The sequence below is a fragment of the Channa argus genome, chromosome 16 (assembly GCF_033026475.1).
Source record: "Channa argus isolate prfri chromosome 16, Channa argus male v1.0, whole genome shotgun sequence".
Taxonomy (NCBI): domain Eukaryota; kingdom Metazoa; phylum Chordata; class Actinopteri; order Anabantiformes; family Channidae; genus Channa; species Channa argus.
In genome coordinates this window covers 14,412,024-14,434,634 of record NC_090212.1, presented here as the reverse complement: position 1 = coordinate 14,434,634, position 22,611 = coordinate 14,412,024, and the positions used below count along the sequence as shown (strand labels likewise).

Below are 22,611 nucleotides of genomic sequence, written 5' to 3'. Positions count from 1 at the left end.
GAAAGTAATCTGTGAGTGTATACTTAAAACTGTAAACTTTTCTGTTGGTGAAAATGTAGTTTCCAATGTGTTTTTGTGTGAAACTACTATCTCAAAAACACCGACAGTGACATGCACAAACACACATTCAGACCTCTAACATCTGGCAACATCTGAGTTAAAAAGGAAGATTTCTGTGATAAAGGTTTGGAGTGCACCCACTCAAACAGAGTAATACAAGTGAGGATCATCTTCCTTTGTTCCTGCAGGAAGATTTACTGTCTATAAACAGTCTGCTTTTACAGAGGAACATCCAAATAAAAAGCTTTTTGAAGACTTCACCCAGTCAATTAGTTGAGTAGTGTGAATAGGCCTGCTGCATAATGACTCACCTGCAACTGCGTGAGAACAAGCACTTATAGGAGACTGAGTGGCATGTCACATAGGCATGACAAAGCCCTAAATGTGTTTTTAAGGACTCATTTTATAACTGACCCCCACACCCTAATACCTCTTGTCACACACACACACATGCTCACACACAATCAAATGTATCTATTTCCTAAAGGTCATAACAATCACGTGGTTGATGACACTCAGTGGAGGATGTAGGACTTGAGGCATGACGCTGCTGAAAGCTTGAGTTCTCCTCCTGCAAACATAAACGGTAAAGCTTTGACTTGAAGCCGACTGGTGGTAAACTTAACTGGCAGGCTCTTTGGGCGTGCTATGCTTACATAAACCTCCTTCTCTGGGCCTTTTAATAAACATGCATCCTCTCTTTATGTAGGTTAGTGTGATAATGAACAGGCAAGACAATTACCATAACTGGCTGATGTTATCTCAACTTCAGGGGGGGGAGATCGGTTGAAATGTTGTAATTGCACTGTCAGGCTGCTGAAAAGATAGTTCCCCTTTCTTCCCAAACACACACATACAGAACGTGTACCTCCCGCCCTCCTGCAGCTCGCTCTCTTCTGCCTTCAGCCATTTCAAAATGAAATTCTTCTCTGTCTCCTCTTCCTTTAGGTGTCCTCCTTGTTTTTGACGCTGAAAGGCCAGCATCAAAGAGAAACCTAGGAGCCATTAGAGGGCCCGAGGGCCTGCACATGCTCCAGTACGAAAAATGAACAAACCTTACTTGTCATTAAAAGAAACTGCCTACGTCATCCAAAATTTATTTGACACAATGTTCTACTTAGAAATCTACTGAAAAGGTTAAGCTGCCTAAACAAAAAGCTGTTTTGTGCAAGCAGGCACACATTTAATGTTACATTATTAAACTAATTCATGCATAAAAAAACTAAAGCATCAAAAAATCAAATTAACATTTGTATGCTACCATCCTTAAGTTTAAATAACGTCCAGTGGTTCACCACTGAGACATGATGATGTATAGGACACTCTCTGCCAAACAGTGAAAGGCAAACATCTGCCAGGAGTTCAAAGGAGTCGCTCTCCCTAAACATTATCATATTATTTGGGCCAGCAGTCAGCTTGTAAATAAGTGATGTAGAAGGCTATTGTGTGATGGGGCACAGGCTGGAGACAGGCGTCTTTGCTCTGTCGGCATGAGCCGCTGGAGACAAAGGCAGGAGACAGAGCGTCTAACCTTTGATTCTTCTGAAGACTCAGCCGCCTTGTGTCAGGGCAGGACGCATCAGCCACAATCATGCCCCCAATGTGGGGATGTCAAAAACAATAGAATCACCCTCACACATTCAGGCTCCACAACCCGACCCGACTGCAATTGGATTAGTGAGTGTCCAACCACCAAATGTTTTTCTAATTGACATGAAAGTGAAATCTGAGAAAACTAAGACCCTAAGCTAAAGGCCTACTAGCTTTGAAATAGCATACAATTTCTTTAAAAGCTCCCGTTTTTGAAAGTTGTGGAAAAAAACTCAAGCATTAGCTGGTTCTTTTCTACAAATTGTGCATAATTTTAAACATGTGAACCATTCAAACCTGATGAAATGCCACATAACTAAGAAATACATTTTATTTGGGATTTATTTGGGGGTATGAGAAGGATTTCACTGCCTCTTAGCTTTTGTTGTGCTAAAAAAAACTTTTTAACATATTAAGGGACCAACATGTTAATATCAGGCTTAGAATTAAAACCTAAATTCTTGTTAAAACTGTCAAATTGTCAGCTTGTTTCTTTTAGTAAGATTCTTCACAAGAAGGTATTTAGTTCATCAGTGGCTTTTCCAAATTATCAACTTAATCATAAAGTTAACGTACATTTCTGAGTATTTTAACCAATTCCTTAAAAAGAATCTGTGTTGTGACATATTTGCACAATGCTTTCATTTTTGCAAAATACACAGAGGATGCGTCATGTGATCTCCTTAATGTATTATTGGAAGCAATCGATTCTTTTTTTCTTGAAAGAGAGTATAATGAGAAAGCAATAAATATTACCAGTAAATAAACTTTACTTTTAAGATTGTTTTTACTATTTTCTCAATAAAAAAACTTATACAATCTAATGTACATTATCAAAAGTTGTACAGCTTTTTTATGTTTAAAATAAGGACTCAATTTATTTTTAATATGTAGATATAAATATATATATATTTTTGTCAAAATATATGATAATATTGCCAAAGAAACAAAAAAAGGTGAGACAAACATACACCTCAACATAAAAAGTTATAAATAAGGGTCCAAGTGAACATTTTTGGATGAAAAGACCTTCTGATTTGTTTTAGCATCCATGTTGCTTTTTCAAGTTGCCAGTCCAAGTTCGAGTAAGTTTGTGTGTTAGCGGCAGCCGCAGCCCTCCACCACCATTTCCTGGTAGTTTTTCAGGACCACCTTGTCATGTTCATCTAGGTAGAGCATGGAGATGGCACTGAGCTCTGTTGGCACACAGCAGGCCTTGGGAATGTTGTTGTTCACAGAGTTCACCAGTGTCTGAACAATGGCATGGTTGGTTGAGTTCAGGTGGTCCGCCAGAGGAAAGGGACATTCCCCATGGCAGTAATAAGCCTGATAACCAGGGGGGGCCACTATCCAGTCATTCCAACCCACATCGCTAAAGTCCACATATAGTGCGTGGCGCCGGCAGTTGCGATTGCGTTTACGACCCCTTTGCTTGGGGCTTCGCTTGGTCCGGCGGGTAAGTGGGTGACCCTTTCCATCATGGCCAAAGGTAACCAGCAGGGGGCGTAGCTGCTCCCAGTCCTCACCAGGCTCCTGGTGTAGTGAGCGGCTCATGCGAATGTGTTGGCCCTGGTGGCGCGGTGTCTGGTTGAGGTGCTGCACCTCCACAGCCAACCCGTAATTTGGAAAACGCTCACGAGTCCAGCGCAGCACGGCAGGGCTGACATCGAAGCTCTCCCAGCTGGATGTGTTGTGGTGCACAAGCCGCGTATCCAGGAGCTGTGTGATCAGCTGCCCAGGGCGCGGGGGCTTCAGCACCTCGTACACGTTTATCCGGTGAAGCCCCTGCTCATCCGAAAATGCATCAGCGCTGGCCTCATTAACCTGACGACGGTAAAGCCTCAGTTCAGCAGAAGACAGCAACTCGTCCTCTGGAATGCTGCTGAGGTTGAAGAGGAAGCGAAGGGGCATGTTCTCGCCATCATCTAGCTCATGTATCCTCTCCAGGTGTTCTGCATAATAGCAAGAGGAAAAATAAGTTATATTTACTAAAGGTCATCATAGCCAATGTGGACAATATCTGCTAAACTCACACTAGATGTAAGTGTTTTTAGGTTAAAAATATTCAGATATTGAAGTTTTCATGAACCTCTTGTATATCCTGTTGTTTCTAGGACTGTGTTCTTTGCCCCCTAAACCTCTAACAGCATCAGAAAAAAATCTGAAACATAATTTCATCTGTGCTACACTCACACATCCTCAGTCTGCATGTTTAATCGGCACAAAAGGAATGCACAGGCACACTTTTCACAGCCTCCCAGTATTCAACAATATACATATACATTGTCCACACTTCCTTATCTATCTATAAGGATTATCCAGCCCTTCTCTCAATGCCCTACTCCGAGCACTTTGCTGAAACATGCATTACAAGGAGGGTGGTGATTAACGTACCACAGCTACAGTATAAACACAGTGGAGGCTCCCTGTTCCATGCTCAGTCTGCAGATTTCTGGCAAGATCACCATTGTTGGGGAAAGGAATGTTGTGTCTACTATTTTCCTGCTCAATCCAGCCCTGTTATTTCACACCCAGGCCCTAATCTTGCCCAGGTGGTTCTCATTATTAAAACCTGCTGTGTTTTTGATTAGCTCTGCAGTTTGTTCACTTAAGACATTCATCATTTTCATCCTGAATAATCGTTAAGGAGTAAGACAATACAGTAGAATCTCTTTTATCTGTGGTGCAAGCGAAAGGATTTTTTTTTTTTTGCATTCTCTTGTTGTCTACTTTGTAGGTACAATCACAAAATCGTTTGAAATTAGTTAAGGCAGCCAATAAAAAACACACTGTCTTGCTGAGTCTAAGATGAGGATGAGGAGTCACGTGTCTCCTCACCTAAGTCTCCATCTGCTGCTGAATAAGTCCAAAGTCATGTTTTGGACATATCAGTCAGATGAATCACAATATCGCACAACTGTGCTTCCATAAGAGCAAGTACTCCCACTCAAAAGGCCTCAAAGCGTATTATTAACATAGTTTAGCAAAGGGGAAGGAGGGTAAATGCCTGTAGATAGCACCACAAACTCATATACACACACACACACGTGCATGCACAAACACACTGCATCATAGGCAGAAGTTCCTCCTCCGGCGGCAGTACTCTTTCTTCCTCACTGGTCTTCGTACGTTGTTGTGTTAGTGTGTGTTGGGATTCATTACCACTAGCAGTGTGTTTGACAAGCCCCATTAAGGCTGACTCATCCCTCCTGCCTCACTCCTCCCCCTAAGGGCGGACATGTTGTGTAGCCTTAAAGCTTGCTGTTTTTTTTTTTCCCAATTCCCCACGCTCCAAAATCACAACCTCACTTGCTAAGACGTTCTCCTGATTTAGAACACAGTTTGACACCGTTGATCTGGATATTCTCTGCACTAAAATGAAGCAGATCGCAAAAAAGAAAAAGAAGCACTTCTATCACACCAGCTCCTGAGGCTGTTTTTCCATCTCTCTAGAGAGCTCCAGAGTCTGCTCTCAGCACCCACATTGTTGGCAGTGGGGGCTTTATTTAGAAGGCCATAGAGTAGCATTAAAGATAATTGCACGTTCAGGAAGGTCCTTCTAAAAGAGCCCTCCATATAAACTGGAGGCATGAGAGAAGAGCAGACTTCAATTCCAGGCCAAGATGGAGCTTTTTTAAGACGTGTTCTGCTGGGTGGGGTGAGAAGTGTAAGTCAGTAATATGAAGGTATGCTTTTTCTTCAGCTGCTAACCAGACACACAGTTTTGTCAAATGAGGCTCTTGAGAGCTTGTCTAGCAGAATATTTTTGCCCCTCTGCAGACAGTGTTTGGTGACCACATCCTTAGATTCCTTGGTTATGGTGAGATGGGTGGAGCTGCCTCACAATCATGTTTGAAGGGATGAAGGAAATGTTTCTTTTCCCCCTGAATAGTCAGCGGTCCTCACCCACACTAATGAAATATACTGTAGTAAAATTATTGGAATGCCTGGCAACAGTGACCATGATTAATGCGTAATGTGTCCTTTTTATTTCCTCCATAAAATGACAACATACACCGTTTTTTCCCCCTACCTTCATGGTGGAAGCCCCTCACAGTGTTGGCCCGGCTGGCTGACCTCTCAGGGTACTCAAAAGCAATGTCATGCCCTCCTGCCTCCTCAGCCTCCCCCGACTGGAGCCGATAGAGATCCAGCAGGTAACGAGGCACAGTGGCTGAGCGGGTGGGCCGCGGCCGCCTCTTGAGGCCGAACATGTGCAGTAGCGTGGCCTCGAAGTCCCGCAGCAGTTCATGGCTCTGAGCGGCCGAACGACCCTGCAGGCCCGGTACTTTCTTTTTCCCCTCTTCAGGTATCAGACTAGCATGGTGGCTCTCTCCCAGCAGGACTTGGCATATTAAAATGACCATCAGCATTCGATTACCAGGAATCATGATGTCTCTAGGGGAAGCAGCAGAGGGCACAAAAGATTATGGGAAGAACTGCAAAGAGCTGAGTAGAAGAAAACACAAAACAAAAGGGAGGGAAGGGTCTCAATTTCAAATTCCTACCATGTCTTCACCAGCTCCAAATCAGCCTCTTCACTAACTGTTCCCACTGAGGGAAGGCTAATTGCTTTCAATAGTTCGGTCTCTTGTTTACAGTAAGCAGCCCCCCGATCAGATAGATCACCTGCAGTTTATCTTTGGTGACATCTTCCAAAGGTAAACAGCTGTTTCAAGAAGCCAACTTTTTTTTAAATGGAATCTCAGTGCCATTCCCGCCCATCTCCTCCCTCTTTCACTATGATTAGACAAATAAAAGAGGTAGCCCTGGGGTCAGAGCAAATTCTTAACTCAATAAGGAGCCACGGTCCTTCAGTGTCTGCACCAACAAGCCATGGAGCAAACCCAAGACTATGTGCCATGCATTTACCTGAAGAAGCTTTTCCTCATATCAGTGCTTTGCCCAACACCCCACAGGGACCTACCATTCACTTTGAATAAAGTGAATCAGTAGAGAGAAAAAACGTGGGATGCAGTAATGCCTCACATGGCACAAATTGAAATGGCCTGGTCCGTGTACTTACCGACAGAAAATAAAGCATGGGAAAACAGTCCATGTTTGTTGGGAGCAGGCAATGGACACGTTCTTCCAGGAAATGTTAGGTGGTGTTGGGCGGCTTCAGGAGAACGTTGGAGTGACCCTGTTCCTGAAAGATACAGAAAAGCAGAGGGAAAAATATAACTCAACTGTTGCAAACTCTTCAGGCTATTTCATGGTATTTACTTACAAAGCAATAGAGGGAACGTGTGTATATATGTGTACGTCTCTGTGTTTACGCGGGTAAGAGAAAGACCTGTCGTCGCTTTAAGGCTTATCATTTCTGCTCGTGGGCTCAAGCTAGCTATTTACTGTAACAGGAATGTGAAAAGGTATGTCCCACAGCATTTCCCAATGCCTCACATTAGATTGGAAGCACAGATTGACAAGAGCCTTCACTGTGCAAAAAAAAAAAAATATTTTAACAGCAGTTTGATTATGGGTGATAAAATCCAAATTCCACTATTTGTTACTGAAACTGTCTCCAATGAACGCATTCAAACTTGACCCATTCATGTAAGTGGTCTTACAGTCTTTTAAACAAAAAAACTAAATGGATCCATCTCAAAAGCACTTCTTCTCTTCTCAGAGGTTGTGGTTACACTGATGACAAGCTTTCTGCTCACTGTCATAAGTAGGAAAGTCAAACCTTGGTAGTGGGCTTGGTGTTTCAGAATCAGAGGATATACTTGGTTTTATTCTCATGAATAAAACTTTTTCACCTCTTTAACAGTCTTATTTGCCCCTGTCAGGTTTAACAAGCACAGCCATGTGGCTATAATGATTCAATATTTCTTACACGTCATTTTAATGTGTTAAATGCTGAATCACACTAATAAAATCACACAATTTTTGGGTGACAACAACAAAAACAGCACTATGGAGCAGACATTTTAACTCCAGACCAACATGGGTCTTTGGTCATCATTTGGAACTTGTTCTGCTGGAAAGCACCCAAGTATTACTACACCGTGAGGATGCACATTAACAGGAACAGTGTGCGAGTTTATAACACACAGTTTGTGTGTGCGTGCATTTCATATCTGTGTGGTTATCTTGGCACTTGCATGGCTCACTGTGCATGCAATCAAGGATCTTTTTTCCTAACAGCATTAGACTTTGACCTGCGATTGACCCCACCTTTCTCGGCCATGGCACTAGATCCAGAGAGTTTTAAAAAAAGGGTGATTTGTGTATGTGTGTGTGTGTGCATGAGCTTAATGGTGTGCACGAAACATGTGCACGAGTGTGTGCCATTGCTTGCATGTTCGTGAGAACTGTGGCAAAGAGAGAGGACGGCTCAGAACATGATCAGCTCTATTACCCATGGGGTGGGGGTATAACTTGTGTGTATGTGACTGACTGTGTGAATATGTGTGTGCACATCTCTGACAACAAACGTTCATTGTACAGAGAGAGCCTCTCCCATGATTACAGGGATTCATAGCACTCAAAAACACTGACCATACAGAACATCTTGTAACTGTAACCAGCCACTGACAAAGCTGCAGGCTAAAACAGGCAGACACTCAAAGTGGTGTGATGATGATGAAAGAAGATGTAAGGCAGACAGAGAGGAACTTTCAACTCTGGAAAATTCATTGCATTCAAGTTTGCTGGCCCAATTTCAAATGTGGTGATTTAAAAAAGCAAATCAGAATTTTAATCAGATCCTATTCATTCTTACAGTGATTTAAAAACACTTGAAAGCCTTTTGGACTTACATTTAGTTTTCTCAATCAAACAGTGAGCAGGTTTATACAATATTTTAAACAGTTTCAAACTCTGGAGACACTTGAATGGAGCAACAGACAGAAAACACATTTTGCAACAAATGTAGACCAGGGTGCAATTAGGCCGGAGCAGTCAACTGCCCTTGGCTTTGCTTGATCCCCCTTGGCCTCTCTGTTTCTCTGACCAGAGATAATGTGATCAGACTATGCACATGGCTCTTCAGATGTGTTTCCTGAGGAATTTGACAATGTTGGTGGGAGGGAAGATGGGAAAGAGGGAAGAGGGCAACAGGTTACCAAGGGAACAGTATATTTATGATTATCTTAGTTATTCCATGCTATAACCCATAACTGAAAGGGAAAAACCACATAACCTAAACAGATTTTTTAAAGAAATAACTACAATTGTTTGTTTATGTTTCTGATAGAAGCTGAGTTGTAACTTAAGCTTAAATATGTATAAATAATAACTAAGCCTCGCCAGAATTTTGCTTGCCCAGCAAAATAAATTAAATTGTGTTGCAAGAAATAAAACGGAGACTTGCTATGTCTGTTGATCAATACTGGTTTGAGTTTTTATTAGCTTTGTGAACACTGTGACCACAGTAAGAACATACACAGTCATTGAGTTTACTGTGAATGGTTTTGTTGATCTATATTCTAAGATAAAGAAAATCTTTTCTAAAGATTACACGCTGATTTCGCTGTTTATTAAAGAAATATAATGGTTGTGTCTGCTGTTCTTGGCTGATTTGGAGACTGTTAACATAAACGCAAACCCGGAATAACTAAAATATCAGGTAGCTTCACGCACACCTGGGCCAGCGTGTTCCTGAAACACGCAAAAAGAATCTCTTTACAAGAGGCAACTAATATTTTAAATGAAACATATGATAATGTAAACGCAAAAATGTGTTTGCATTCAAAAAATGGCGAGTGTGTTTCACTGCACCATGGCGGAGAAATTTGAGATGAAAAGTAAAGGTGTGTGCCAAGGACGCCATGCGCCCGCAGGCCGCATAATGTTTTCTGTGCCGCTGCATGACTGGATTAAATGATGATTTCACTTTATAATCATTTATTACAAAACAGGTGTAAACACGTGAGTCATTGCATTACAGTGCGGTTTAGCAATCATACACAAGATTCACATCTATTATAATGTGCTGAAACTGCATGTTTCTGCAGACTTTGCAAGAATTGAACTGAAATGTTTTAAAGGTAGGCGTAAATTATTGTTGACTTATATGTGCGTAAAAATAGGCTAAATAAGAAACCGGAGCCTGTTTTTTGCACCCTCACATACGCGTGAACATTACGTATGCCAGGATGACATGAAGCAGATACAGGTGTTTAATCAGAGGGGCGGAAAAACTTTGCCAAAGTGCAGAAAATGTCACCAAATCTGCGCGACGTAAACATTTCAGTTGTACTGAGGAAAGACCCATTTGCGCTCTCTATGGAAAAGACCTCACTGTGTTGGTTTGTCACTGCTCAACTCTCCGGCACAAAAGGTTTTAACCTGCTACGAGTTTCTCCGCGATCACAGCTCTTTTCGTCCCAAAATGCACTTTTATCTCAGTTCTGTCAGTGAGCAACAGTGTGAGGTTTTTATAGGCTGTTTATGAGTCTACGTCTTTTTTTTTTTCTTTACAGCCCCTCAGAGAACTCGGTTAAACGCGCACAAATAACCAAAGAGCAAACAAGTAACAACGGTCAAGTCATCGTTTGAGATCCGACTGGTTTCTGAAAACGTTCCCTCTGCTATGTGTGAATGTGTGCGTAAACAAGCGCTTACCATCAGTGGCGGTACAGGTATCCTCGAATGAAGTGAATGTGGAAGGGAAGGTGTAAGGCAGTCCAGGCGTAAAGCGGAAAAAAGTGCCCAAATGAGATTCAGAGGGGAACTTCGGTGCCTTTTTGGTTAATTAATCCTACAGCGACACCTCTAAACGGACAAGAGGAGACGGGGCCGGAGTGAAGGCCGGCGATGCGGCTCTGCAGCGGGGCTTTCTATCCGTCTCCAGAACAGTTCGTCAGAGCGGGCGGTGCGCAGGACGGGCTGACTTTCCAAATGATCCAGCATCTATGGTCCTTGCAGTTTTTATGTGTCCGCCCAATTTACCCTGCCTCTTCCTCCCCGACCCCCACCTCCCTGGTCCGTTTCGAGCACCTTGGATAACCCCCCTTCTCTCCACCTCCACTTTAAATAAAGAGAGCTCATGCGCCAACAAATGTCTTTTCATTTTGTGAATATTTTGTGTAATATGACTATGAATAACAGCCAACGGATCAAAAGTTCAACAGTCTGAATCTGCACGTAAATGCTTCAGACACTAAACTACTTGTTTTAAGGTAAGATCCTGGTAGATTAAGACGCGTGGAACTACGGATGTGAACAATTGGTTTTAGGAGAATCTGAGTGGTTTTTAGGTGTGAATTGGCAACAAAGGGTGTTCATATTTAGGAATTATCCCAGATTTAGGATGTATTTTAAACAGCGTAAACTAAGCAAACTGGCAGAAAATAAAAACCAAATACAACCAAATAAAACTTTTTTTTTTAAAAATGACAAATATTTTAAAGTTTGCTTTGTATTTAAGCCTGTCCCATTTCTCACCTGTCATCCGCACCTGGTTAAGGGCCCCTCAGTCATTTTTGTTTTTTTATGATAAGAACAATATAAAAAGGATTAAACGATTTTCTAGTCTTTTTACTTTTGTCCAAAAGCAGATTTGGGTCCCATTCTGAGTTTATCCTCACTCCTTGTCATTAAAGTTCTTATTCCTATGAAATCCTGAACCAAACGCAGATACGTATTGGTTGATAAACCAGCAATAGGCAATTTTCTTCGAGAATCCCATTTAAGAAGATTTCTCTTGTTATGACTTAATATAGTTCAGACCTAAATAAATATGTAGACCATCAATGGAAAACACGGGTTCAATAGAACTCCTTCAAACGTACAGTACACAAACCATGCACCTAAATTATTCTTCATAAAAATATTTCTCATTTCCTGTTTTCCCTTTAAAATGTCTGAAAAAGGAGCCGCATTCTGGAACTTCTATGACGTCAGTCATGAGTATTGTTTCATGATGAATGTGACATGTTTGTGTAGTTCTCTGCATAAAGATCATCTGTGTTCCCATGAGTTTACGATAATGTTTTTCATATATCCACTTTTCCTCACTTATCCTTGATCAGGATATAGAGGCAGCAGGATCCCCAAGGTAGTTTATATGTCCCTTTACTCTGCCATGTTTACAGCTTTGCCCAAGTTGTTCGTGCCCAGATGACATATATAATCTCTCCAGAGTTATATGAGTTGCTCTGATGGCTCCTTTGTTTGCAAAGGAGCAGTGGTTCTACTCTGAGGTCCCTCTCAATGTCCAAATTGAGAAACATAAAAACCCTATTTTGACATCTGCCATTTACTGTCAGTGACTGCGTTTACCTGCACTTGTAACTGGGATACTCAAAGAAATCTGGTTTCTGATGTTGTTTACATGCACTTTAAGAAACCTGGTTACTGGAAATCCACATGTACATGCAGCAGAAAAGTAACTTGACTTCTCCTTCACCTCTGACTTAGTTGTGAACCCTGGCACACAGATTTGAACTGTATAGAGACAGAAAACATTGCTTTCTTACTTTTCTTTTGAGTGTGTTTGTGTTGCAGCACAGTGACAGCGCACAGGGGGAAAAACCCCAAAAAAGGGGAGACACACATCTGATCCAGAACAAGAAGTGGATGAATTTTAAAAAAAGGGACTTCTTTTAAATTTACTTTAAGGCACTTTGTATTAGTAAAATTTTCTGTCTGACTTTCGGGAGACGAGGCGGCTTCGTCCCGTTAATAATCTCTCCTTTCATTCAGCCTTTCACTCAGCTGCGAGTTCGTGTCTGCAGCCTTTTGTTACACGCGTGTGGAGTTGCAGAAAGTCAATCAATAACCTGGTAGATATAGATGGCAAAGAAATCGCCATTCTCCAACAGAAATCTATGGGGAAACCAGGTTTCCCTATTTACATGACAGTTGAGAAATCAGTTTTCCAGAGAAAGACAACTGTTACCTGGTTACATAAGTCCATGCAAATGCATTGACTGGAAAATGGTGTAGCCACACAGTATTCTTAGTGCTCAGCACATCCTGCTGTGAGAGACAGAGCCAAAACTTCTCTGACTGACAACACTTTTCTTTCTTGTGAACGTCTACTTTTCCAGAACATAAACAGAAGACATTACAACACTTGAACTGGTTAATGTTAAGATCAGCAGAGCAGAGAAATCTGCTACAGTGACATAAATGATCTGTCACTTGTGTCTGTGGTCTCATTCTTTCAAACACTAATGAAACTTTATGGCAACAGATTCACTGGTTACTTTGGGCCTCAATCTTACTTCTGTGACAAAGCAAGTCAATGTCAAACTAGCAGTAACAAATATATACTGCTGCATCAGCTCATGTCTTGTTTTGTCTGGACTAACAAGTGGCACTTGAACACACCACAGTTTATTTTTACTTCTAACCGAGGATATGTCTGATAAGAAGTTACAAATTGTGCTGGCGTTGTTAATACTATGGTCTCTTCTTGTGCACTGATTCACCAAGCTGAACAGCCATACAGTGACGGGATAGATGCAGATTCAACATCTGAATAGACTGAAAAGCTGCAGGCAATCCTGCAGGTTCACCTAGTGTCAGACACAGAAAAAATTAGACAGACGGAGGCCTGATGGCCTGATGTTGGACAGTGGTCAATCATCACCTTGGTGTGTCACAGCAAGACTTGCATCTCATAGCTGGTTCACACCTGGCTGCACACCACCCCAGTGTTTACTGTACAGGACTTCACTGATGAGGGCAACGTAATCACATCATCTATGTAAAGTGAAACAAGTCATTCTAAAGCCTTCAAACTTGGGATAGGACCATTTGAATAAAGAATAACTTGTTCAAATTTGTTCTCCCTGTTGAGTTACTCCATAACATTGGTCTTTCTTCTTATTTTTTTAAATTCATCAGTCCAGTTCATGTCCAATCGCAGCTTGAATCGATACATTTACTTTTACACTTAGCCACAACAAACAGGTGATTTTTTAAAAAATGGTTTATATCTGTTTTTGGTTCTGGTCATGTAAGAACCTTGAGGACTCTTTTTATTGTAAGGCCACCGAGGTCTAAATCATTTTAAGCTCCCTTTACATTTGTGGCCCTGCTCCTACATTCTTTGTACTGTCAGCCCCTTTAAATCACATAATTAAGTTTGCATCATTGATCTGACTTACTAACCTGAGATTGAGGTTTCTGGGCCTAAGCTCTTTTCTGCTGTGATTAATGATATATCCACATGCAAAGTTTTCTGCAAAAGCCGCAGATCATTGACACGTGCATGTGTGCATGTAAATGTGTCTAGTGGCTTTTGGTATGTGCTTTATGACTCAGGCCACTTGGTATTCCTCACCTTCTAGCGAATATCTTCTACATGAGTCTTGATGCTGGATCTCAAGCTGTTCAACGGCATTACTAAAACCATTTGTGTTTTGTCTCTTTCATGGAGGCGATGTCATGCACAATTTATTTTTGGTCAGATTTGCAGACTTTCTTGTGGGATCCATTTTTCATGTTTTTACTTTCAAGTTCTAATGACTGGGATTAATCATCTCGATGTCCCGATGTTGCCCCAGAATATTAAAAATGGATAACACATTCTTTTTTTTTCAGACTCAATGCTTGATTTGATAATCTAGAATTACTGAAGCTACAATTTTATAGTGAATACAACTGAGGATTTTGCAACAGCAACAAGTGTCTCAGCTCACTAGCACCTAATACTAGCAACTAGCAACTCTTTACACAATTACAGCTGTAATTATGAACAGTTTTTTAACATTGTGATGTTCACTTTTAGGTAATTTACTGAATGCACTGAATGTACTTTCATTAGAACAGTGCTGTTACCAAACATCATTAAGATTTTACAGTTGATTTAAGACATTTAACAGTTTTTATAGGTGTGATGTCATATTACGACCCCTTATTTTTGTTTTCCTTTTGTTGCACAATGCAAAAACAGGACATGGAGTGCTACAGACATTACAATGGCATATCTGTTTTAGGTAAATTAACAATGACCAAATTACTCCACAACAAGATGACCTCTTTGAGATGAGGGTGAAATCGAAAAAGCTACGTCAGTAGGATTTACGTAATCTGTAAATCTCTTTTAAAGATAACCAAACAAGACCAGATCAGAATTACCTTCAGACCACAAGATGCAAACTGCAGATGCAATCATGTATAAAAAACAACAACAAAAAAGGACAGTTATCAACTTGTGCTCTACGTGTAACAGTGATGAGCAAAGAAATCTTTGTATATAGAAAGAAAAATTTCAAGCAAATCATCACAAACGGGAAACCTGAGGGAGGTGATGCGACTTTGGAATAATAATGATATAATGAAAAATATTATAGTGATACAGTCTATTTTGTAAATTGCACAATCCAGATCATTAATTGTAGTTTGTGGTAGGGTCCTTTTCATGCAGATTATACTTCTGTTTATACACAACAATGTGTGACAGAAGGTGTATTACTCTCGACACAATAGAGACCATAACACTGTGACAGTATCGTGTCACAGTCAGTGCTTTTAAGCTCATATTCAGTAACAGGATACTGCACACAAAGTGTATATTTTACGACAAAGGTTTTATGATGGTTATATATTTTCTTGTGCATCTGTGTCATTCTTACTTTATGTGAATCTGAGTCACTTGTGGTGCCTGAGGATGTCCCTCCCTGCTGATGGCAGTACTATCTCATTTTGTAACGGATGTGTGTTTGGTGAAAATACTAGTGGAAATACCTTTTACAAGAAATTACTTATAATTTATTATTAATATTAATTGTCAATGGGATTGATTGATTATTTAGATTTTCTTTCATTAGTTTTAAAACATTTAACATCAAACATATGCTCCTGTACTGACCTTTTGTTTAAAAATGATAAAGTTCGCACACTTTGCAGGTGTTAGCTGATGCAGAAAGGAATGTTACAAAAGTATTAATCGAGCTGAAGTTGTTCCTGGTCTGTGAATGATCAAAAGGACGATCATTACTCAAAAACCTTTAGAAGCAATTGCACTGCTGCCAGTTTGATGAGTCTCAGTCAGGGGATCTACACCACATTAAGAGAGGTCATGGAACATACTTCTATTAAAAATACATGAACGACATACAGAGCCTCACCGAGATTCTTCCATGCAAGAAGCCTGGTTGTATTGCTGGACTGCACCTAAAAATCCCTTTCTAGGCGTTGACCTAAGTGAGGACATTATTGAGCCCCTCCAGTAATCCAAGGAGATTATTAATGTGGCTTAGACCTGCAGGCAGCAATTGACTAATTTATGTGTTTCACTACTTACATGAATATACATGAATCAAAGCTCTTTTCTCTCTCTCGCTCTCTCTTTGTCTGTGTGTGTGTGTGTGTGTGTGTGTGTGTGTGTGTGTGTGTGTGTGTGTGCGTGTAGGCAGAAAAAGCCCTGACTTAAAACAGTAAAAAAAGGCATTTATCTCATGCATCAAGTACATTTTTTCTTCTTTCCATTTTTTAAAAGGGGCTTTAAAAACGTGAAATTCACTTGCCAATAATTTTCTTTGAGTGACCTGAACATAGTCGTGAAGCCTATTTATCTTCTGACATTTGCCTTAGGCCATTTTGTGGAGAAGGTAGCAGTGTTTTTCTGCTTTGACATCAGCTGAGATAGTGGGCTGATTTCACCTATGTGCCTGTGTCACTAAATCCTGCTCGGAGCCGCTCACCTGTGAACACCGGCCGTTAATCAGCATCGACTCAAAGGTGACCCGACCACCTAGAGACCAAGCTCCATGTCATAACACAACTTCGTTTTCTCTTTCTTCTATTTGAGACACTTCACAAAGTGTTTCCAGTGCAGACACGCGCCACAGCCATTGATCAAGCCTCAGCTTGGTACATTCTCCGACACAGCCGCTTTGTGATTCTTTGGGTTGCTCGGGCTGCAGCGTGCTGTAATCCCCTACACCAGCCGTGGGACCTGAAAGCCTGTAAGTGGTGTGGGGGGTTAAGGGAGGGAAGAGGACGAGGGAAGCAGAGTTTAAGGATGGATTGGACAAACTATTTTAATCCCTGTAATGGAAATGGCATGTAAACTCATGAACCTAGAAGTAAACAGAAAGAAAATTGAGAGGGATGGATGTTGAATCGGTCTGAGCCTTTCCGGGGGAGCTGTGTTGAAACTCTCATCTTGCCCACTCCAAACTGCTTGCACAGCCCCTTCGTCAGAGCAAAGGTAGGTCAGAGTCTTTTCTGGCTCATCTTCTTCAACAGACATCTCTGTTTAGATAAACTCTATAAGTTTCCCCCTGCAAAGAATGTTTAGGCTTAAAGTTGTAGATTCCCTTTCAGGTCATGTGGTCCAAAGCACAGAAACATTTTGGCCTGAATAGCTGAGAGCAGCCTCAGTTATTTCAGCGATAAGACTAAGGGATTTGTGTTCAGAATAAAAAGTGGCCGAGCCGTCATCTCAGATAACACTCTCGCTGACTGACCCATTAGAAAGAGAGATCGTCAGTGACACTCCGACAGATGCAGTTGAGGTTCAGGCTGCCAAATGATGTGTAGTTACTGGTTGGCTGTAGATCCTGCCAAGTGAGTGACAGGGCTTTAATGTCCCTCCATCTCCTGCTGTTGCTGCTGCAAACCTGCGTCTGCTGCCAGATGTTATCAAAGAGAGCTGGTCAAGTGAGTGGCAGAGGGGGTCTTTTTTAGGCCTTTCGCTCCTTCTGTCAGGGCACAGGGAGACACACTCAGGTTTCAACACTGTCCAGACACAGCCTGAGTGGGGCAGTGCCTGATGCGGGGACTCTGGGGGGGTTACATTTGGAAACTTTTTCAATGGATTAAAAAGCTTTTTTATCACCATTTGGATTGGCACTTGAAGACACTCCTTTAATCTGAGAGGGGAAGTGACTTTGCCCACACCGCAGTCCCTAGAGGCCAAGCTAAGAGATAAATTCTGCAGCAGTGGCGCTGCTTGGTGATAGAGAAGCACACAAGTGTTATGTTCTGGAGCTCAAGAGAAAAATAGATTAGACTTGCAAAGATGGAAATCTACCAGAATAGAACATAATTTAATAACATCAGTGGGTTCTGTATCTCAAAATCAAATATCTGACATTCTTTGTGGTCCAAACTATGTATAATGTAAAATCTGGTTATGAAGTGACTATTCAAGTTCAAGTTGCTTTTCAGCAAGAAATTGTTTCCATGTTTTACTTTCACTAGCAACAATAAAAGCAACGTATGCTTTCCAAACTGTTCCTAATCTGATTTTCAGAAAGTCATGCATCACCTAAACTGACCCCGACTCTGGATTTTCAAAGGCCAATGTGTTGAAATTACTGTAATGATACACATCAAACTGCATTTCTTCCAAAATTTTTAATTCTATCAGTGGCAAACCTCATGAATCGCAGCTGGAGCAGACACTGCAGCCACAGCCATCTCAACAAACCGCTGTCAAGACATCAACTCAAGACTTTACAGAGTTTACATTGAGTCAAGGCCTCTGCTCTCAATTCCAACCTACCACTATCTATGTTTCATTTCCACTGTATCTCCAATGACCCAACTCTGGCTCAGCATTTGAAGCTACAAAGAAGCTCTTAAATGGACGAGCATCTTTTCCAACCGTGACATTTAATACAGCATGTAAATCAGTCCAGGGACCTGTTATTCCTTCAAGAATGCAATTACATACTTTCAAATAAAACTTGAAAGGACCCAACAAGTTTTAAAATGCAGTGTGTGCTCCCAAGACGGCAGGAAGGAATTCCAAGCAGTTGGAATATGCTAACATTCCTGTGTGGGCGAACCATGGGCAAGAGGAAAGGAGAGTGTTGACACAGAAAAAAAAGGCCAAATACTTCAAACAAGGCAAAGAAATAGTGAATTAAATTATATTGTTTTCAACATAATTGTTATATATATGAAACAATATAAATCATCCGGGTGAAACGTTCTTTGAATGTGTCTTTTTAAAACAACAAATCTTTGATTTCAATCAGCACCCCTCCAGTTGATGATCCAAAAGAAAAAGCATTGTGTTTGTATTGCAGTGTAGAGCTGAGGAAACGTTTATTTTTTTCAACACTAACCCATTTGTCTGCTCAGCTTACACTTTTGTTCATATTTCACACAAGAGAAAAGGATTAAAGATTAGGACTAACTGATGGGTTTGGCCAATACAATGATTTCTCAGGTTGTTTAGGGCTGCATCAGTATAAACTTTCCCAGATCCAGTAAAGAAGTAGACAGAGCCACTAATATTAGGCTAAACCCTTCTACAAAACCTTTACCCACTGTAATTCCAGCTGGGCTACGTTAAGTATAACTATAACCCTACAAACTAATATCATTATGGTGTGTACTTGACCTTGGTTGCTACTAGTAGTAATACTAGTTAGGCTGACATGCTAATGGTTGCAGCTTATTTTAAAGGAAACAAGGACAGTGATTTTTTTAAAATGTCAATTATTGCTCATAATTCAGCCCCATGAGGCTGCTACTTTATTTTGTATATTTGACTTGATTTTCATCTCACTGAACTTGAAGGCAGCACAAGTTAATTGAATGGTTATAAATTGAGCAGCATTCAACATATTACATGTTTTACACATAATACTGGTCAGAAGCCTTGGTCTTTGTGTGAGTAATCTACACATGCTGTGCAACCGCCACACTGAGTGATTATGTGCTTGACTGATACGTCAAAACACCAATAAAAGCACCGTGAATTGATTTATTGGGAGAGGCAGATTTGTTTATCAAAGTGGTGTCTTCAGTTTGGATATTTGTCAAAGTAAATTTGTTTGTAATGTCAACACAGCACAACAGCTGGATGCACTATAGGGAAGCTTTCTGTCACATCTCAAAGAAATAGACTTGTTAGGGAATTAAGGCTTTTGCCCCACTATAAAGTTTGGTGCACTGAAACCAACTAAATCATTAGCATATTTTGAGCTATTTGTAAGCACCATTGCTAAAATATGCATATAATAGATTTTACAAAACATACATACTGGATTTAATCTTCGTTTGATGTTTTTCCTTATGTGAGAAAATACATTTCTGTGGTTATAATTAGTTTTTTAACAGGATCCATTAAATGTATTGTAACCGTATAAACCGCATTTGCCTACATGGCTGCCAGAAACACCGTGTTTCCTTTCAGTGATATGGTTTATTCACTGGCTTAATCCAGTCTGAGTAAAGCTCCTGTGTTTGTGAGTATGTAAAGCTGTTCTAAGCTAGACTCGGTATCCAATGACTCACTCCTGACGTAATATTTCATGGTGCAGTCGGATGTTACTCTCAGGGGTGTCTGGCCTGCTGCTCAGGATTTGGCAGAGAGCAGTAGGTGGTCAGGCGATTAGGTCACCACACTACTCAGAGATCCAGGAATGCTTCAACCCAGGTTTTGAGATCTGCCGTGCTTCCGATCGCTCTGTGGGAACCAATATGTTGCACACTTGTGCCATGGAAAATGCACTTATGTTGCAGCGGCATGGAGAGAGTAGCCTCCAGCTTCCGCCCAGCACCACATAATTAACCTAGGAGGGAATTTTACACACTTTAAAGAGCAAACCTCTCCACTTTGCTTTTAGGGCAGCAGAATGTAATTGCTTTTGCTGGAACATCTGACGTTTTAGGAGTGGTTGGAATATTTTGGCAAACCTGGTAGCAACAAAGCTCTCATGCTTGGAAGTATGAGCCTGTTGTGGTTGTTTTGAGAGGAAATTCTACAAATAAGACCATGAAGTGACATATACACCCTCAACCACCATGTGTCATTGGGTATGGAAGCTACAGTATATAAATCCCTTTAGAAAAACAGCAGAATGTATTTAAACAAGTCACTTCATCCATGACAGTAGATGTAGCAGTTTAGAAAGTGAAGGACCACTGAAAAAATCCCTTTTGCAGGGTATCATATGATTTTTTTTTCTGGATGGCTGACTGAAAACTTAATTTCTAGCTGGGCTTGTAATTGTAGGTCATTTTGCTATATGAGGGCAATTGCAGATTCGATATACAAGGTCCTCTGGCATTGCACTGTTTACTTTCAGGCCTTGATTTGAGAGCTGAAGCTCAGGGGTGGGATACACTTTGCCCCCACACTCACACACACACTCATGTGCAAACACAGCAGAAGGTATGAGCACACGGGAAATGATAAGGCTGCAGTTAGTTTGTGTTTTTTTATTGTCAGAAAATCCCATAAAAATATCAAAATCAACTTACTCTTCTTTCCAACTTCCCAAGCCTGTGTTTTAGCTCACGCGTTTGACCTAAATGTTTAAATCAGGTCACAAATACACATTTTAACAAAAAATTGGTAATTTTTCCAGAGCAGCTGAGCATGACCTACTTTATCTAAAATTACTCAAAAGACTAACACAGCATTTTTTATGAAAATCATTTTAAAACAGGAAAATTGCCTTAAAATAAACTAGAGGAAAATGACTTCAACATGGATGTGCTCTAATAGTTTTTGGACTAAAATGAAGGTCAGTCGATACATGAATTCATTATCAGTTTTGAATTCTGTTAATTTAATTTGTTCATGATAAAAAAGATGCAAAGATCTATTTAACTTGTGCATCAATCATCAGGGCACTTTTTAATTCTCTGTAGTTAAAATAATGGTCTGCACTTGTGGTGGGCCAGTGCAGACCCAGATAGTTAAGAGGCCGGATGGAACTCAAGTTGTTGACTGCTGGGAAGCTCTTAAAGGCATGCTTAGTCATATTACCTGTAATTCCACGTCAAATCAAGTTTCCCGGTGAAGGCCTGTTTCCGAGTCGGAAATGCCAGCGCAGTGGAATACTAGATAGAGTTTGGTTGTGTTGTAAAAGATGCTTCAATCTCCACAAACAAACACGATTTGAAGAAAAATAAAGCTGAAGAAGGGAGAGTCAGATTCTGCTGTAGTGTCAGAGACATGGTAATGAATGCGACTAACTGAAGCCATATTTTTCTTCCCTCTGTGCTTCGTTGCTCATCCCCGGGGCCGGTTGACATGACACAAATTTTCCGCTGACAATAAAATAAATAAATAAATAAAGGGGTGGTGATTCTAAAATAAGGGGCTCTTAAAAATGGCTGTTTTTGTTTTTAATTTCTTTTTTAGCTATAGCTACAGTAATTAAGCACACACTCACACACACACACAAAGACTGATGCGAACACGAGGCCAGACCCTCCAGGGGCCTGCTGGGTTAGGGCAGCAAATGATATGGCTGAACGTTAGCGTTTGGATTTTCTTTTCCAGTGTCTCAAGGTAAAAACTCTTCCCATCAGAAAATCTAATTTATAATGATTGTGTGTTTATATACACATCAGTGTGCCTTTATCATTTTGGGAAACACAAATACACCATTTCTGTGTTGACGCATGCAAACATCGTATCCTTTTCACAAAAACCCAAATAAGCTCTCATGAAAATCATGGCATAAAAGCCTACTGGGAAAAAATGTTAAATAAAAGTACCACAGTTTAAGTGATATTAGCCAGGATAATGATGCATGTGTCCACATTACTCCAGTTATTGTTGTCTTTGTGGTTTGGCTCACTTTAAATTGTATCTGTGGGCTCGTTTGCAATGTTTTGTTTATTTATATGAGCGGGGATATCCGGCAGGCGGATGTAAAAAAGATATATACACATATATAAACATATTATCCAGAATTTGAGTTTAACCAGAACACAACTAACCCTTCCCCCCAAAAAGTGCACGTGTGTAAACTTCTCCATACACACGCCTCTTTCTCTTGCTCCATGCTCTTTGCTCTTGAAACCAACACCTTCCATCCCAAGCTGCCTCTTCTCCTCGGGAGCTGTAGGTGTGAAAAGGGGAAGCCCCGGCCCCGCTGCGGAAGCCCACTGGTCGCCATGACAACCACTCAAACACGGCAGAGGTTGGTATTGGGTTTACTGCCAAATTTGTTGCGTTATTCCACCAGTTTCCCTTCTACTACTTCACCCCACCCACAGGGAGCTTGGGTTGCAGCAGGGGAGAGGAGGTGAGAACACCGAGTGGAGAGGCAGAGGAGGAAAAGAGAGAGGAGGAAAAAA

General features: G+C 40.9%; 1 protein-coding gene across 1 annotated transcript; it reads right to left on the bottom strand.

Moving 5' to 3' along the window:
- Positions 1–1,141: 1,141 nt before the first annotated feature.
- bmp4 (bone morphogenetic protein 4) lies at positions 1,142–10,375 on the bottom strand. Its single transcript, XM_067480408.1, has 4 exons — positions 10,222–10,375; positions 6,677–6,799; positions 5,684–6,048; positions 1,142–3,602 (listed from the first exon to the last, which is right to left on the bottom strand). The coding sequence occupies exons 3-4, from the start codon at positions 6,039–6,041 to the stop codon at positions 2,749–2,751; spliced, it is 1,212 nt and encodes a 403-aa protein (XP_067336509.1). The 5' UTR covers positions 6,042–6,048; positions 6,677–6,799; positions 10,222–10,375; the 3' UTR covers positions 1,142–2,748.
- Positions 10,376–22,611: the final 12,236 nt, after the last annotated feature.